This window comes from Pocillopora verrucosa, chromosome 14, assembly GCF_036669915.1.
Source record: "Pocillopora verrucosa isolate sample1 chromosome 14, ASM3666991v2, whole genome shotgun sequence".
Lineage (NCBI taxonomy): Eukaryota > Metazoa > Cnidaria > Anthozoa > Scleractinia > Pocilloporidae > Pocillopora > Pocillopora verrucosa.
In genome coordinates this window covers 11,623,342-11,641,925 of record NC_089325.1, presented here as the reverse complement: position 1 = coordinate 11,641,925, position 18,584 = coordinate 11,623,342, and the positions used below count along the sequence as shown (strand labels likewise).

General features: G+C 37.9%; 3 protein-coding genes across 3 annotated transcripts; 1 reads left to right on the top strand and 2 right to left on the bottom strand.

The window, feature by feature from the left end:
* Positions 1–1,777: 1,777 nt before the first annotated feature.
* Positions 1,778–3,694, bottom strand: LOC131789741 (uncharacterized). Its single transcript, XM_059106917.2, has one exon. The coding sequence runs from the start codon at positions 3,319–3,321 to the stop codon at positions 2,302–2,304; it is 1,020 nt and encodes a 339-aa protein (XP_058962900.2). The 5' UTR covers positions 3,322–3,694; the 3' UTR covers positions 1,778–2,301.
* A 4,081-nt stretch (positions 3,695–7,775) lies between these two features.
* On the bottom strand, positions 7,776–9,908 carry LOC131789742 (cytochrome c oxidase assembly factor 5-like). The gene is made up of 3 exons (XM_059106918.2): positions 9,772–9,908; positions 8,985–9,086; positions 7,776–8,013 (listed from the first exon to the last, which is right to left on the bottom strand). The coding sequence occupies exons 1-3, from the start codon at positions 9,877–9,879 to the stop codon at positions 7,972–7,974; spliced, it is 252 nt and encodes an 83-aa protein (XP_058962901.1). The 5' UTR covers positions 9,880–9,908; the 3' UTR covers positions 7,776–7,971.
* Positions 9,909–9,975: 67 nt separating this feature from the next.
* Positions 9,976–17,718, top strand: LOC136278079 (uncharacterized). Its single transcript, XM_066161282.1, has 8 exons — positions 9,976–10,238; positions 11,383–11,660; positions 12,507–12,808; positions 13,475–13,728; positions 14,295–14,549; positions 14,976–15,170; positions 15,861–15,923; positions 16,243–17,718. The coding sequence occupies exons 1-8, from the start codon at positions 10,130–10,132 to the stop codon at positions 16,863–16,865; spliced, it is 2,079 nt and encodes a 692-aa protein (XP_066017379.1). The 5' UTR covers positions 9,976–10,129; the 3' UTR covers positions 16,866–17,718.
* The last annotated feature ends 866 nt before the right edge of the window (positions 17,719–18,584 follow it).

Below are 18,584 nucleotides of genomic sequence, written 5' to 3'. Positions count from 1 at the left end.
TTATGGCTGAAAATAAGCAAATCTCATACCACCTTCTTTTCGCTGATGTTTGAAATTTTTTATCCACATACTTCTCTGAGAATGGAATACATCACCGAAGAATTTCCTCTCCCTGTAGATTTAGTGCGATTAATTGTGGGCGATCCGTGATGAACTTATAGAAAAAGAGACTGCACGTCATCTTGTATCAATATGATGAATATGTTTATTTGTGAAAATGTCTTGAGTCCTTGCCATGTTTAGCTTTCACTGTGTGTAGATCAACAAAAGTAAATTTCAAGTATAAGTGAGAATGTGGGTTTCGTTTCTTTAAAAGCTGCCAAAAAAAACTAGTTCAAAAAATACACCGTTTCGTTAATATTTAGAAGCGGGCTGGTAGACCAACTAAAAAAAAATTCGTCAAACGCGTCTTTAGATATTGACGAGTTTTTGCGTGAAAAATTCACGAAAACTTATGCCCTCAATCACTCGCTTTTATTATTAGTCATCGAAAGCATACAACTCTGCACACCTGCTGAATTTTATCCCCATGAGCCAAGGTGTGGACGGAAAACATACAATTTGCTCAGCTTAAAACTGACAGCATCAGCCGTCCCTAAAAGGTTTTATAAAAATGGAAATGGTAACTCATATTTTGAACCTTTTGTCACTGCTCTTAAACCTTTTATGAAAATATCAGTCGAAAAATTCTTTCCTAGATACGCGACATGTTGACTGCGTTCGTTTCTATCAAGACAATCTTTTTATCAAGTTGCCTAAGGCTGGCTTGTGCGCTGATTAAAAAGTATGTCTCTAGGATATTTGTTATTTGAAAAAAACAAAAAAAATAGCAGAAAGCACTGCATGCGTTATTTATTTAGTTAAACAACTTCTCATTCTCCAAAATAATAAAAACATTTTGACAGTTGGGTCTATTTCCAAGCAGTTCTGACGCTGTTTTTGGGTATTTTAATAACTATGTCCCAATTAAATTTTATGTGATCTACTCAGAGCGAGACAGAAAGAAGAATCACAAATTAAAGATAACATCTTTTTAATTTTCTTATTAATTTTAAGGGATGGTAAAATCTGATTTTTTGTTTGCAAGGCATTTTCACGAAAAGGGAAAAATACGAAATATGGTATATTGCTATTTTTTTCTTAATCATATCAAGTTATGCGAGAACTGCATGCAGAAGAAACGTTCTATTTCTTGTTAAAAAAAAAAAAACGGAGATTCATCAGCGGCAAAACAAAGACTATCCCTAAAAAAAAAAAGCCAGCTCATTGATAGAACCATCTAATGAAAAATTAATGAGAAAGACTTTTATCCAAACCGCGTGTTAGTTACCACGAATTGTTTTCGTCTTCCTTTGTTCATTATCTCCTTTTCAACTGCAAGGTTAAGAAAACATCATTCTTAAAATGAGAAATAAATCTAAAGCCTTTTTTTCCTTAAAATAAAGAAAATTGCTGTTTTTCGCTAAATGCGTGCCAGAAAGCAATTCTCTTGATTACACCGTGGTAGGGAAATGGCGAAATGATATATTCTGTGGAAAATGATTACAGCCAGAACACAGAATCAGACAAATTGACCCAGCCATATGATAAGTCAAGTCTGTATATTCTGACAGCTGTTCATATGCGACATCGAAACTGCGCCTTCAAAATTTGCGCGAATTCACTATTATTTGGATAACAAGATATTAACCAGAGCGCGCACAATGCTATCCATTGTTAACTCATTTTGCCTTGGTTGCGCAAAAGGACTAATTTTTAAGAAATGAAATACAACGCGTTGTTTAAGATAAGTTTATTTTTCTATGTTAAAAGTAAAACAGTTTTATATGTACCTTTGGGGGAAGGACAGAAATATAACAAGTGTTAATGTGTATAACTTTCAAAGTGTTCGTATAATGCGTGTGTTTAGCCCGGTCATCGATGTAAATTTTTACTCCAACAAAGTATCTTTTTTTTCACCGTATCTAACCGGCTAAAATTTCAATCTTTTAAGTCAGTGGAGCATTTGATAGCTCATCTTAAAAAAATCTAAGTTAGACTGTTTTACATGTAATTCGTAAATACAGAAGTTTCGAGGCGTCAATGATTTGACAGTTGACAAGCTTTCTGTGATGCAAACAGTCAGAATTTGACAACCAAAAAGCTACCTTTGAAACCTTTGGGCAACTTTTATATTACCTGCTGTCTTTCGTAATAACTTATAAATTAGTAAAAGAGATTTAAAGTGCCGCCGGACCGGAGAAATTGTCTACGTTTTATTGAAATTAAATTGGTTTCTCGTTTGCGCCGCGCGACTATCCTTCAAGATAAAATATTGTATCCAGTTTCGAAATAGTTCGGCTGAACTGGATTTGTGTTCCATTTATTTGCAGAAAAGCCGTAGTGTCCACCGTAACAGGAAACAGAATGGCTCATTTGCCTCTGAACATAATTTTGCGGCACACTGTATGTTCGGTTATCCGCAAAATTCAAGTTAGTGTTCGATAAGTTCCTTATTGAAGGGACGTTAGTTGTATATTCGCCATTTTTCGTTGAAGAATCGAAGGAAAAAGGCACTCGTTGCTCAAAAAATTCGTCCATTGATCCGACATTTTCCGATTCGTCGGAATATGGCGAATGAGGATCGAGAGTGGATGGACTATCTGATAAACTGTCAGGTCGACTCGAGTTATTCGACGCGCATTCGCTCTCCTCTGACCAACGTTCGATAAAGTCGTCTAGTTCAGGACGAAGCCAATCCAAGATTTCAAGCTCTGAGCGTTGTAATTCATTTGTCGCCAAATTTGTGTTAGACTGCCGAGTTGCTTGCAGAGGTTTACGCGAAGCTTTAGGTGACGGCTCGGTCCAGAAAGACTCGGGAAGTTTTCGCTTTCTCAGCGGCTGTGAAGGCTGAGAGGAAGGTGCTTCAGAAGACTTACAATCGTTTATTTGCTGGCTTCTTGCAATTCTCCAACTCTTTTCTTCTTTTCCTTGAGCACGTTTCCTCTCTCCTAAAGATTGAATTTTCTCCGAATGGTTTTCCCGGGAAATTGCTGTTGATTTCTCAGCTCGAACGACAGCGCTAGGGCTTCCTCGTTGCCCACTTTTTAAAACGTGATCAAATAGCATCTCTCCTTGACTTATCCAAGAACCGTCGAATGATGACGTTGTTGCCGAAGATGACCTTCCGTTGAGCTGGCGTTGAAGATATTTTCGGTGGTTAACCTTCCTCTTCGGCTTTATCGGTTTATCCAAAGCGAATTTCAGCGTGCTTGTTGCATTGCTGACAAAATTCAACAACGAGGTTGGCGTCGCCACGCTTTCCTCTACTAAACTGTTCATCTCCTTCACTTGAAAACGCAACGGTACCCAAGAATTAAACTCTTGAATTATTTGTGTTTAGTGATCAAATAAACATTAGGCAGTATGCTCATTTGCTTGTCGAACACCCAGGCCAGGAATCACGGCTTTCCAAAGTAGAAAGCTAAGGTATCCTGCCAGATACTCTCAAAAAGCAAGTACTGGTTGAAATTGTTCCTTGACCGATCGACACCGAAATTAAATGCTTGTAGGAAGTTAACAGCTGTTGACTTTACATCAGAGTGTCTTATAACTTGGAGCGATAATTTTTTCTTCCCTCTAGTGGGAGGAAGGAGAAAAGCAATGCTCTTATTGCACACCTTTTCTGCTTACTATAAGATACAATAATTTATCGGCACGCCATTGGTCAATTTCCTGTCAATAGCTTTTAAATACGAATGAAGCCTTAAACCCCTCATTTATCTGTCAAAACAACTGTTTCTTGGGTAAAATTGCCTCAATAGCTAATAAGTCGAGGGAAATTATCATAAATTACCATTTTTTCATAATCAAAACATTTATTTTTTCACCGCCCCAATTTTTTTTAAAACACGTCCGCTTGATAAATACGCTTAGGTCGCGGACAAACAAGATTTTGATAGGGATGACAGATCGACAAATTTCATTTAAAAGTAGCACGATTTTTGGAAGAAGAAACGTTTTATTTCGCTGTTTTGTTATTGTATTCGTGCGTAGAAGTACAAAATTTAAAATAAATCTTATGTATTAAAAATACCGCTTATGGCCGGCAGAACTTCTTCTACGAACACACGTGCAAGAGTGTTTGCTTTTAGACTCAGAAGCGGTCGCGCTGTACGCATCAAATTTTTTTATTCTCCTTCCTTTTCTTCAGTTTTAAACGTTCATTGTTTTGCATATTCGAGAAAACGAAAACGAGTGGAAGAAGAGCAAATGACGGCGGTGAAACGTTTTTAAACTCTGTCGGAATATCATGTGTTTACACTAATTTTAATTCCATACTTAGTTATTTAATATCCATTAGTAGGAAAGACTTCGCCATAATCATACCTCGACCAACTGCTCTATTTGACATTACGACGGCGCTTGTCGAAATCACAAAATTTCTAATCAAAGTAGTAATTTAGCTCCCGCCTTCCTATTGTGCCGAAGGGCTGTAGACACGAACTAGGCAAAGCCATTTAGGACAAGCATTTCAAGATCCAGCTATCATCTTTGAAGCTTCCTGCCCTAAAAAACTTCGCATCTCATTTCCTCGATTTTCTATACGCGAATCGAAGCTTTATTTTTCCTAACCTGCCATGGCCGTATTTCATTTCAGCTCATTTCATTCCTAAGGGAAAACGATTCTTCAAAAAAAAAAAGCAAGTTGTTGCCAACAAGTCAACCTTAATAAAAGTAAAATTATACTCAGAAAAGGAATTAAATTATAAGCCTGAGACATCAATTGATCTCCCTTTTTGTCTTGTGAGAGAAAATAGTCCCACAGAAAGTACGCTTGTGTGTATGTGTGTGGCTGTCTTTGCTGACCGTGAATTTCTTCTGCAGTTCGAGGGAAATTTACTCAAGAATGGCTTCCTTAGTGTCACTAGGGCAAACGTTACAAAACACTGACTTCACACACATCTTCTAGCCGCAGTAAAAAGCTAGATTGTGACTGTCAGGAACATCTGCTGTGAAAACGAATTGGCAGCTTGTCGAAGATTTTGAACAATGTTGAATGATGTAAGACCAAGAAGTGTGCTTTTCTAACCTTCGTAAACACTTCACAACTTTTTTTTATCACGTACGAGGCTCGAAATCTATTAAAACAAGGAGACTGAACGACGGACTTTCTGGTCGGTCGCTTTCACAATTTTTTTTAACACAGAAAATATCTTAATATTAACTTTGCCATGTGTGAAATACGCATTGGTCAATTTTGGCCAATTTTGTCACGTAAAATTGCATTTGAATTACAATTGGTCGAGAGAAATGACCTTTTCACAAAACCAGCTTGAGCTTTGAAAAAAAAAAGATACCTGCTTCGTTAATTGTTTGATAGGAACAAAAGAGGAATAACAATATATTTAATACATCTGTGGCATTTTTTTATACCTTGCGACTCAAGGCTAACTTTTTATTATTTCTCTGAATGGACGACAGAACCAAATTAAAATTTGTTTCGATTCAAGGTGTAAAAATATGGTTATCGAGGTGAATTCGTTAAAATGCATATGGTAGCATGATGTAAAGTCTCCTATTTCTCGCCACTGCTGTTTTGAAAATGACTTTCTTTGAAAATACTCATAAATTCACTCTTGCGGTACTTCACAAGAAGCCTGAGTTTTTCTGCGTCGTTCTAAAGCTTCTTCAAAGGGACGATTCTATTTTCTGATGTATCAAGGCAGAAAACCTGACAGATTTCGAAACATCTCTCCGTAAAAGTTTACAAGCGAGAGTTCTGCAAATATTACAGAAGTGTGGACAGATATGAAAGGCATGAATTTTCAACCCACAACTGCCCACAAAGCGCGTCCTTGAATTGCTCTACAAATGAAACTGACTCTTCCTCAAACAACGAACACAAAAGGCGCTTCGAATGGGCGAAAATTCAGTAATTATCAAATGAGCTTTAAACTTGATCAGAAATGGCACATGACCTTCGGACGAGTTAGTATTTTAGCGCAAAGAGGAAGAAAAAAAAAACTTAAGACAAATAAATATTGGGTTTTTCCTTTCTAGATTCAGTTTCCAAAAAAGAATAATCATACCTTTTGGAGGGTGGGAATACTCATGAATTACGACAGGCAAATAAAGAGAATATGGAAAGGCCAAGCGCTAGGAAAGCGTTTAAAAAAAAAATAATCGCTCTACTGACTCGGCCGTTCACTTTTTATTTGGTTCCACTCCTGAAGGATTTACTTTAAATTATTCTTCTTTCAGCATGCTTTTTAAAACTTGCTAAAAACTACTAAATGTTGATTGAGTAGTCTGATCGTCCGCGGAAGAGAAAAGTCCTCGAAAGGGTTGATATCAGCTGCATTGACTGACCAAACCTGAGTTGTGCTCTACTAACAAAGAACTCCTCACTTGACCCTAATGATAACTTCTGCTTAGGCTGCTGAAACGTCAGTCACTTTTACAGACAACAGTCTTTTCCAGCACCGATCACAACCGGGAAATCAGACTGTACGATGAGTTACGGCGAACTCTCGTGAGGAGTTAGGTCATGACTGAGTTATTGTGTAAGACGCGACCTGTATATTGCTAGGATCTGAAACATTGAAAGCGTCGTGTGGGTAACTAGCAAAAGAAAGATGACAAATTTTTGAGCTCGGTAATGAAACAAAGGGAAATGTCATTCGTGTTGTTACGAGGGCGGGAGAAAGAGGAGATGCGATCAACATCTTTCTTTACTACACCGAGGTGTTTTCCACTGATTAGTATCCAGTTTCATGTCGGAATTACGCCGAGAGAGTCGGAGAGAATGTTGGTAACCTACATTTCAACAGAAGAAGAATCTGAAGTGCTTGGATAAGCTAATCAAAAATTAGATCTTACGGCGTACTAATTGGAATATTAACAAGAAATGGTTTGAACCCAAGAGTAACGAATCATTAGCAAAGCATCGAAGGGCCAAAACCGAAGGTCTGAGACTCGTTTCTTCGAGAGAGACTTAGAATTTTGTATGTCAGGTGTACGGGATGAGAAGAATAACGCCTTTCTTTAGTTCATTATCGAGCTAAAAAATGTACCACCTTTCTCATCGTATTCATTTCGGTGCTGTGGACTGCCGTGTTAACTTTGGAACGCGAGCGTCACAACATTTGTTCTTTAGCCGATTTCTGTAAACGCGCGAAACATCTTACGCTGAGAAATGACGAATCATTTTCGTCTAACTGACCTAAGGCTCTATGATTTTTTTTTCAGAGTTTTCCAGCAGTAACCATCGATAAAGTTTATCGTTCCTGAATTCTGGCATGAACAGAATAAATCCTCGGAATAACAGCCATTGGCAGGGCATCGGTCAGTAGAGACGAGCGAGACAGCACGTGGGCGCAAAACGGCGGAAGTTTTGGAGGTATAAAAAACAAAGAGAAAGAAAATCTGCTGCCGTTTCACCCGACAAATACTAAGTTCCATTCGCTTGTTATTTCGTTCGTCTCCTCTAACCAAGAGAGCCTGGTACCAGCTTATGCAATATCGGCGAAACAAGAACATATACAGGATATCAACTGTTGATACTATATATAATTTGGTTTTATAAACTAAGTTTATAATGTATTGTGATTCGCTCGACGAACGGCTAACGCTCGAAATGTCAGGTTGGAAACTCTTTACGGTGGCCAATTTACATCATCAGCACAGTTGATAAAACCAAATTACCCTGCTAGACTCCCCCATCAACGTGGCACCACAGATTCTCTCGGGAACTTACCCCTTTATTCATTGGTGATACTATATGCTCGTCTTTATTTTCAAAAGAAGACTTTTTTATTACGAAAATAACTGCTCATTTTTTCAGCATTTTTCCCTCAAAAAATCTATAGCTTTGGGAAAAAACACATTTCAAGATGTTTCAATCACGATTCTTTGAGTATTTACATTCTCTGTGAGGTAGCATTTATTGATTGTCCAATCCACTAAAAACAACGTTCCTGTGTTCCTCCATCAGTATCCTTTTCTTCCCCTGAAACGGGTGCGAAAATCTAACTGTCAACAAATAAAAAATGAGAAGTTTGTCAGTCCAACCACATCTTTCCCTTTTTGCTCCAAAAACTGATCCTTTGATGCATTCTCTTAAACCCTTTTAACCCTTTAACTCCCGGATCAAATTTGTAATTCTCCTTGCTGTCAACCTTACAATTCTTATAATGTTAGTTCAGAGAGGTTAGTATTGGATCAACTAATTATTCCCAAATTGATATTTTTCTTTATTCTCATCACTTATCTGGTTAATATTGTATTGATATTGTAAGGAGAAATTCTGTCTTGGTCATTCATGAGAGTTAAAGGGTTAATACAATGACAGGCAGATAGGTAATGAGACCTCAGAAAATCATCCCACTGCAGGGGGGGGCACACCAAGGGTGGAAAGGGGGAGCTGGGGTGGCCATGAAACTCCATTAAAAGGTTATTTTCAAAAAAACTCTGAAACAATCAAACTTTATGATTTGGGTGGCAGAAAAGCACAAAACAGAAGAAAAACAGTGATGCAAAATTGTACATTTTGTGATTAAAAACACAGTTTACCGGTAGATGTTGATTTGTTGGTAAGGTAGGTACTCAACCCCTAGAAAAATAATTGCTACACCTCTGTAAAGGGAATATTGTTGTTAACAAGCTTCAAGTACTAAAAAAGCAAATATATTTCTAGTCAACAGTTAAAAGGATCAGCTTTCAGACAGTAATGGTAACAGTGTTAAATTGTGTTCCATTCAGGAGAGGGAGTCTGGTACAAGACCTGGGAATTTGACACAATTCTCCAGTAGAGAGTCCTCCTCAAACAACCTATTATACCACAGAGTAATACCAGGTTGTTTTACCATTTACCATATATAAATGTAATCAGTGATCTTTGCCAGAACAGACACTGACAGCTGATATGTAATCTCCTTTCAACAAGAGGAGACTGAGTTGTTAAGGAAAAACAGTTGAAAAAGGTTCCAAAATAACATCCTTACCAGTGACCTCTTGCACTCAAAGAATGCATACTGGACCCTTCTACAGTTCTCATTAATACCTTGAGCATCAGGGTTCAAACAGTCATTGGGTTTGGATCCAAACTACAAAAAAAATGACAACAAAAGAAATGAATGAAGGAACACATGAATGAAAGGAGAGAATTAATCAACCACTCATTCAGGCAGTCCATCAATCAGTCATTCTGTATTCAGTAAGTCAGTCATTCTGTATTCAGTAAGTCAGTCATTCTGTTTTCAGTTAGTAAAGCAGTCAGTCAGTCAGTCTGTATTCAGTCAGTCATTCAGTCAGTAATTCTGTTTTCAGTCAGTCATTGTGGTCAGTCAGTCAGTCGTGTGAATCAATCAATTAACACCTAATCAATTAATCAATTACGAGAGGGGCTCCAATATATCAATCTCCTTTTGTCCCATCCTAGTTTCAAGAGTAATCTACTCATTCAGTTCTGAATATTCAGCAATTCCTCTTTGGTTACGTCCAGCTTTATGATCCGAACTGCTGAACATGCCACAGAGAGGAGAGGTAGAGTTATGTAAATATCGTTCACCCTCAAAGCATGAAATGTTATTTAGGGTTAGTAACATTCATGAAAGACAGAAACCAGTAGAAATATATTTTGGATGTTATGATTGTACTCGAACACGGTAGTCTCTATTAACTCAACTTCTGAACCTATGTAATCGTTCGAATGTAAGCTTAAGCTACTTAAAATCAACCAGGACGAGCATAAAGCTTGCCACAATATAATACATTTATGGCAAATTTTACCTTTTTTACACAATCACTTGCTAAAATGCAATCCTTCAGTTCCTTTCTAAGGCCGCTACAAGGTTTCTGAGGCTTTTGATTTTCGATATCTTCCTCGTCTAATTGCATGCTGTCTGATCGGATCAATCCGCCATATTGTTTCCTCGAATCACCACTGACCAACAGCTCATGGGCGCATGTCAACCCAAACATCAATTCCTGCTACACATTGTTTCTGAGAAATGTCATAACAGAATGCGCTTCTGTGTTTGTTTTCGATCGTTTTAAGCCTTTGCTTTGTTGGGAATGCTAGTATTGTGTAATTACCGGCTTTAAACCTCGGCTTTTACCATTTACACCCGTTTTTGTCGAAATTTCCATGGCTGAATTGAGGGGACTGAGTTGCTCTGTGTGTTACAACGACTTCAAGTCAGATGAAGTGCAGTTCGTTCCCAGAAATCTAATCTGCGGACACACATACTGTACAGGTATATTACTATTTTATAACCTCTTTTAGAAAAAAGATTTCGTAAAGATAGTTCCATGTTGCACCAGAGAAATTTTATGAGCATACTGTAGCTATAGCGATCTGAAACCGATGTTTACTTATGGAATGATTGATTTCATTTGATACCGTTCAAATTATGCAGGCTTGTCTGGAATTTGTAAAACATTATCCCCTCAACAAATCATTAAAAATCCACGTTTTATCTATAACCGCTCGAATCAAAGTTTGTTTATCATTCTAGACGAGTTTGCTTTCGCTTGCGCCTGCTTAAGCGGACTTTTCTCGACGTAATTTTTCGTTTCGAGAAATTTATTCGAAACCCCTTCCCTTCCCTCCCCCTGAGTTGAGGATGCACAATAGGCCTCAGTAGAGAAAGAAAAGAGGGTTGTGTGATTCTTTGAGTTCCTTTGTTTATTTTACAAAAGTATTGATTCCTATTGGAATATTTTATGACAGTCGAACCTCGATTATCCGGACTCGTTGGGACTAGACGAAATAGTCCAGATAATCAAGAATATGAATATTAATAAGGAACAAAAACTGATTAATTTGAGAAAGTGACGTTTAATCGTGAAACAAAACATTTACAAATTGTTTTGAAGAAAATATAGTCTACATCTTCACTGTCCATTGTGAATACCTCTACATGTGTGTATTAACAATTAAAACTAATGAAAAATGTTTTTGCATCAGCATAAAATGTTGAAATAAGTCCGTATGTCTTAAAGAAGAACATCACATGCACAAAGCAACTCTAAGCCAACCAGACCTCATTCAAATTTTCTTCATTAGTTATGAGGGAAATCTCTCTAACTTCCAGCAGTGATTGACATGTAAACTCTCCATATAAAATCCAAGCATTATTTTGTAATGAGAATACTTTAACTCATCAGGTAGAAGTTGTTATCTTGATCTAACACTAAATTCTCATTACAGGGAAACTTGTAATGACTAGAGGGGAGAATTAAAAATCAGATCTTGGATGTTAAAGGGTTAATACATTTTAGTACTTATACTTAGAAATACTCAAGCAATAGATGCAAGAGATACACTTAATGTCAAATTTGACATTGAGTGTTCAAGCTAAGAGTTGCTAAATGTTTTCTCTCCTCTTGCCTTCAAAGGATGTTTGAACAAGTTAGCTTTTCAAGCCCGAAATCCTGGTACAATCTGTTGTCCAACATGTAAAATCGAGACCACTTTGTTTCCAAGGACTTTTGAGTCTGTGAGAAATCTACCTAAAAACTTTGGAGTGCTTGAGATTCTTGAAGGGAAAGAAGAAGCTCAAACTGATGGAATATCAAAGGAGAAGGAGAATAATAAATATCTCTGTCCAGAACACGACGAAGCTCTGAAGGTTTACTGTCATACTGATAATTGTCTTATCTGCATTTACTGCCAGGTATGAATAATTAACAATAGGAGTTAGTGGATGAGGAAATAATAAGAAGGATTTACGCAACATTGGTTTGTGTCATCTGCTTGAGCTAAAGGCTAAGGTGGATAATTCAAACCATGGCCTTGATAATTCTTGTCATTATCTTGCTGGCAGCACCTGTGGGTAATATGAAGTAATTTATGTGTTCTGATTGGCCACCTGAGCAGGATTGTCCACTTTAATCATGTGCAAGAACAAAAACTGCTTGGAGTAGACTCAATACAAAACTTCTAATATTTTGGACAATGTTGGCAATGGATATGCCAAATGTTGTAGAAAAAATGCTAAAAGAATTTGGCCAATTTTCAGCCATCCAGACCTCACGCTTGGTCAATAACACATATTTATAACTTGCAAGCCAAATCATATACTTGTCTTTTTATGGATGCTGATGAATTGTAGTCCGTAGGTATAGTGTTATTTCTACATGAGGATCTGTATGGTATGATGTAACAAATGCAAATCACTATCAGTTTAGCTGCATGTTTTGTCATATACATATGCATATTTTTGGGAGTAATTTATTTACAAATCAAGGCTCTGAGGGACTCTCAGTGTTTGCATGGCCTTTTCTAAACACTAAGGAGTTTGAGAGAGTTTTGAACATGTTCTAAACCTGAGATGTAGTTTAGGGTATGTCAGATTGTCTAGGATAATCATAACAAATGATTTAGTTTTTGATCAAGGAGAAGGGAGGAAAGGGGTTTATTAGAGAGGTTTAATGTGGTTGTGATAGATTGGGAGGGGGAGGGTGTAACAAAGGTGAGGGGTGCTAATCAGATTGTTTATGCCAGTGCTTGTTCCACCTAGGTGTATGGCAAGCACATGGGACACAAATGTGAACTTGCCACCAGCATTGCTACAACAACTCGTGAAGAGCTTCGCAGCTTGTCCAAGAAATTGGGTGATCATTATGACACCGTGAAGAAAGCTAGAAGAAACGTGATTGATACAAGGGAGTCCATACTGAACACTCAACAGTATTTGCGAGACAGGATTATGAAACATATGGGAGTGCTGCGAGCTTGCATGAGTCGACGGGAAACTGTGCTGAAGTGTGACGTTGATGACAGGACAAAACAGAAGATCAAACCTTTGGATGAACAAGAAAGGTAATTATTGGGAAATTAGTTTTGATATTCTTTAACCCTTTAAGTCCCTGAAGTCTCTGTAACTTCTCCCTTTAATATCCAAGCCATACATTTTCCAGCCAACAGGTGAGGAGAATTCACATCAGGTAGAAGTTGTTATCTTGATCTAACACCAAATTCTCATCCTTAATTTACAAGGAAATGTGTAGCAACTAGAAGGGAGAATTAAACATTGGATCTTGGGAGTTTAGGGGTTAATTTTGTGTATGCAGCAAAATAGCTTCTCTTCCACTGAGGATTTTGAGTTTCAGCCACTAAGGGGAAGGATATTGTTTGTATAACAGGGTAATATTGTATTATCAACTGAGTTGATGACATAAATTGGCCACCATAAAGAATTTGACAAGTGACATTTCAAGCGTTAGCCCTTCATCATAGTGAACAGAGGAAATGTGAGTTGCATGTGTGTTGTTTGTTTGTAGAAGATTGTTTCCTAATAGAGTGTTGGCATTTGATTTAAGAAATTTTGATTTTCTCTATTTTTGTTGCTTTAATTGTGTAGAGAAATTGCATTTTCTGCTGGGAAAAATCTTACAATTTATTCGTCAGATTGACCTCTGAATCAACCATGGTGATCTAGAAGCTTGTATAATACATCAACTATTGTTATGTTCTTTTCTCATTCAGCATGATGACCGAAATTGTGAATAAGTGTGAAACAGCATATTCTCTGATCCAGAAATGTCAGAATAATGACAGTGCTTTAGTGGATGAGAAGCGCCGTATCTATGGACTTGTTGATGAAGTTTGTGATCTGATGGAAAAGGTTGTATTGGAGCCCAAGGAAACAAGCAATCTCACTTATTACTTTGAGTATGATATCACTTGCATTCTGGAGACACAGATTGGGGAAATCAGAGTCCTAAAGCCAGGCCAGAAAGGTTTGTTATGGGTCTTCAGGAATTCTATAATTTGGGAACTATTGGTATAGATCTGGAAAGTATAGAATGAATTGTGGCACATGTCATTGTAGAAGAGTTGCGAAACCCTCCATTATGACAAGAGCTGTCTGCGGTTTGAATTATGAAAAAAAAATAATTCGGTTGGATCAGAAGCCACTGGCCTAGAGCTCTTTTTGCATTTAAATGCAACCCACTTTAAAAAGACAAGATGAATAATAGGTAATGGCATCTCATCTGGAAAGCAGGTCCTATTTTATCACTTCAACATGAGCACTAATGTGCTGGAGCTTTTAACCAGCAAGCTAGAGCTCTCACATGAAAATGAAAGTCATCATTTTTCATGCCAGCCCTCTCACATGCTCAATATATTCACTACCTTGATCTGTTCTCTAAGCCTTCTTGCAGGGAACTGGTCACTTTTTGCATTTTTATGGACCTCACCTTCATCCCAGTCAACAATAATATACGAAAAAAACCTTCCAGTATTCAGTCATTTTGACCTCATGATGCTTGTCAACAACATATTCATAACTTGTTTTTCACAGAGGAGCCTCTGGCTGGGCTGAACAAACATGAACTGTCAGGGAAAAAAGAAATGTATGATGCTGAGACACAGACAGAAGATCTTCAGGAAAATGGTGAAAACCCCCTGTTTCAAAGCCTATTGCAAGGATTGGAGGAAATTGTTCACACACGTTTGACGCAACCAAGATGGGATGAAAGTCCAGCTCCTGGGTTACCTGTGTTCGAGCCTGAAAGTCCTGACCACAGTAGCTCAGGGTCAGGTCTAAATGAGTTGGGTTAGTGTAAACTAGCACATGATGGTACAGATATGTCCAGTTGCCATAGAGATAATTTTGAAAATATTCCCTCGGGATAGGTCTTGATCTGAGGCATTGGAACTGTTGCTAAAATTGTTGATATAATCATTTTAAAAAATCTTGGAAGCCTTCTGAAAAATATACAGGAAGTTTTATAATGCTAATTTTGTTAGCAGTCTTAAAATCTCAATATTTTTGCCACAAGGCCATGGATTGAAAGCAGAGGACCTGAAATTTTAGGTTGTCTTTGACCAGCAAAGCTAATAAAGCTTTCAAATTTTTTTAAACCTGAAAATTCTATGTCAAAGGACTTTTTACAAAGTCTTTTGACAACTGTACAATTTGTGCTTTCCTTTAAAGAGGAGATCAAAGACATAATCTTTGCTATTTCATTTAACCCTCTAGGTGGGAGCTCAGACCACTCAGATGCAGAAGAAATAGAGAGTGATACTGAGCTTGAGGGAGCAGTAGGTGGGGAGACTTTGCCTAGCAGCCACAGTGAAGAATTGAGAGATTCAAAAAATTCGGAAGAGAAACAAACAAGCTTGCTTGATGAATTACAGGATGAAATTGATAGACTTCGACTTCTCAGTCCCAATGGTTAGTTTCACTTGAAATATGTCGTACTGATGTGTGTCTTATTGTTGTTGTTGGCTCAGTTGTTCACTTTCCTGTTTTTCCTTTGTCAGATGATGCTGCGGTAAGTTAGCAAAAAAGGAAAAATGAATATTGAAGCAGAAAAATATACATTGCATGAGCTGATTCACAATATTTTGTTCCAGTCTTAGAGACTTGCAAACTTATAGCAAATTTTAACCTATTGTAACATTATGGGTCCTGTAATCAAAATGTACCACCTGATTCCAAAGAGCCAATCAAGTTTGTTAAGCTCCATGTGCTTAGGTCAGCATCTTGTACAGAGTTTTTGTACTTGTTTTTTGTACCTCCAGTTCATCATTATAAAATCATTTTGCTTTGGGTGAGTTCTTTCAGTTTGAGATTGTCAACACTCATTGAGATAGAAAACCACAAATTGAATAGGTGATAATAAGCCAAGAGCAAGCAAGCCTAATTTAAAGAACAAACAGATTTCAAATTACAAACCTGAAAAAATTCAGGATTTATCTTTTGGTGCATAGAAAATCATAAGGGTGCTCTGAGACACAAACCCTGTTTGTATAGAGAATGTGGCTTCAGACAAAATGCACTCAGTAATCCTTTCAATCCTACAAACACATTTTGAAAAGGGGGTGATCAACAGGTCTGTTACTTTCATGTCTTTGCATACAGGTGATGTAGTTTCCCTGAGAAGTGGAGGTACTGGAGTAAATACTGATACAACAAATTCAGAAGGTATTTTTTTATTTTACCACATGTGTTCCTAATGAGTAAGTAGATGGTTACCTCAACCAGTCACATATGTGAGTCGTATTTTTGCAACGTCTCTTTTTGCTCTTGGATGGGTTGCTATTAATGGAGGAGATCCAGGACAAATGGAGAGAGTCCACGTTCATAGTTTCTCAACCCTCCTCTTGTGAAGAGCATTTTTTGCTTCCCCCCCTCTTTTATTCATATAAAATTTATGTTTGGATGAATCTAAGAGCCCCGCCCTTGCCCTTGCTCCTCTTATTCATGGATGGTGTCTGAGCCCTACTGGCTTTTTGGTTTTCAGGTGTTGATACTGACAACAGGAGACAATCAACTTCAAGTGATGAATGGAGTTTAACGCCCCCAGCAAATCAGGGGGGACCTCTCAGCTTAGACAGCACCTTACTTCTCCCTGGGCAAAGACTGATGTCCACCGATGGGTTTAGAAGTCTGGACAGTCAGCAGTGTGTTACTAGGGACAGAAATTATTGTTTTGCTGCCGACTGTCAGAACCCTACAGCACATGCATCAAAAAGGTGCCTACACTGTCGGCATTTTTACTGTGCAACTTGTGCATCCTTGTCACTCACATGCCCAAAGAGTTCAAGTGGACATCGATTTGTGTCAAGCATGCTTACAACCAGGGGTAGAGAACAACCGAGGACTAGTAGCAGGGTAAGGAAAAGGAAGCCAAAGAAAGAGGAAGGACCCCCCTGGGAATGCAAGCAGTGTACCATGATAAACGGACCACAAGTGCTGGTGTGCCTGGGGTGTGACACCTTGCGAGAGGTAGATGCTCAAGAAGGGCGCAATGTGTGTCCCATGTGTACCTTGGTTAATGAGCCTGGTAAGACAAAGTGTGAACTGTGTGACACAGAGCTGGTCAGTCAAGCACAAGCTGATGAGGCAGACACTGAGGAGTCCTAACTAAATGCATGTCACTTCCACTCTTGAAGTGATTTGCTCTCATGAAGTAGATCATAGCATTTAACATAGGAAAAATAAGTGGTCTCAGTCAGTATCTAAGCTACTACACACCAACCCCTCCCCTAACACAACATTAACCCTAACTTGTCATCAGTTGATTGTTGTTGGGTTAGGGGAGGGGTAGGTGGGTTAGTTGCTCAGTTACCAACATTGATCCAAATAAGTATCACAAAGTGGTGATTTTTCAGAGATAATCTTGGGATTTATTTTGCTCAGATACTGCATGAAGCAACATGATAATTGGACAAACAATTTGCCCTATGTGTCTCAAGAGACATATACATGTTCTGCGGTTTCTCTAACACTGTCATCGTGACTGCCAAAGTTTTTTTGTTTAAAGTGTGTTTTATTTTTATACCCCTAGGGAAATATTTTAATTCATCTCTGCTTTCTTTGAACATTGTAAACACATGAAGCAAGTCAAGATTGCTGGTGTTCAAATGTGTCTTCTATTTGTTTCATATTTCATTGGTAGAGCTTAATTAGAGTATGTAATTTTAAAACTCTGCTGCATAAGATGTGGCTTGGCTTGGCATGCTTAATGTGTTACCTGATGGGATAATTTTCTTGTCAAAAATATGAGCAATTGTATTTGTGGTGGTCTTCAGTAAGGTGTGGACAGAGTACACAAACTCGTCTATTTGTGAATCGAAGTTTAGTTAATAAAATTTTTGTCCTTAAAGGTTGATTTCCCTTCGTGATCATTAATACCACAGTAACATTTGTGTGAAATTTCTTGTAAATAAATTTCAGTTTAGTGAGATATTCCTTAGTAGAACATCGTACAATAAAGAAAAACAGTAACAATTGGTTGTTTTGATATTTGTTCCATAAGATATTTTGACTTTTACCATGGTAGAAAACTTTCGACTTTCACACTCTATCCCTATTTATATAATAAGCTCAGTTATGCACGCATTCTGATTGGTTCTCACTTATGATCTATTGGAGGACAGACGCGTAGATGACGTCATCGTTAAATTTTTTTTTAATTCTTTATTATATAAAACAAATAGATTCCAAGTTGCCGTGCGTCTGTTCAGTAATAGATCACAGAGGACGTCAAAATATGGTAAGAACATCAGTGACACACTCGGCTGCGCCTCGTGTGCCACTTTTTTGTTTGGAATCTATTTGTTAAATAGAATGGTAATAGAACAGACCGGAGCCTAATTCAGTCTGTGATGATACGAGTAACAAACTAAATCGGACGACCGCGAAGCGTGAGTCCTATTTGTTAATCACGCGTATGGTTACAGACAGAATTAGAGAAAACGAAGTCCTTTTACCAATAAATCAAAACTATGACAAAATTTGAGAGAGAAATCAGACATCGGCTATAAGTTTTCATAAAGCAAACCCGACGAATTGTGCGACAACTGTGCGCGCACATGACATGTCAACTGTCCATGTATACTGTCCAATTACAAGCATGACACGTACTCTGTCCTATTCGTGCTCAAATCGGGTTAAGGATAACCCATCACGTTCGAGAATTTTGATATCGTTTTGATTAAAATCCTTTAATTTCACCCTCTGCGTAATGATACGAAATTTACATATTAAGTGGAAGCTGAGACTGGCGTTAAGCCTCGATTCTGGACACCCGATCCAGCCTTTTAAGCTCGAAGCTGGCTCCCGGTCAATAGTAAGGACCCA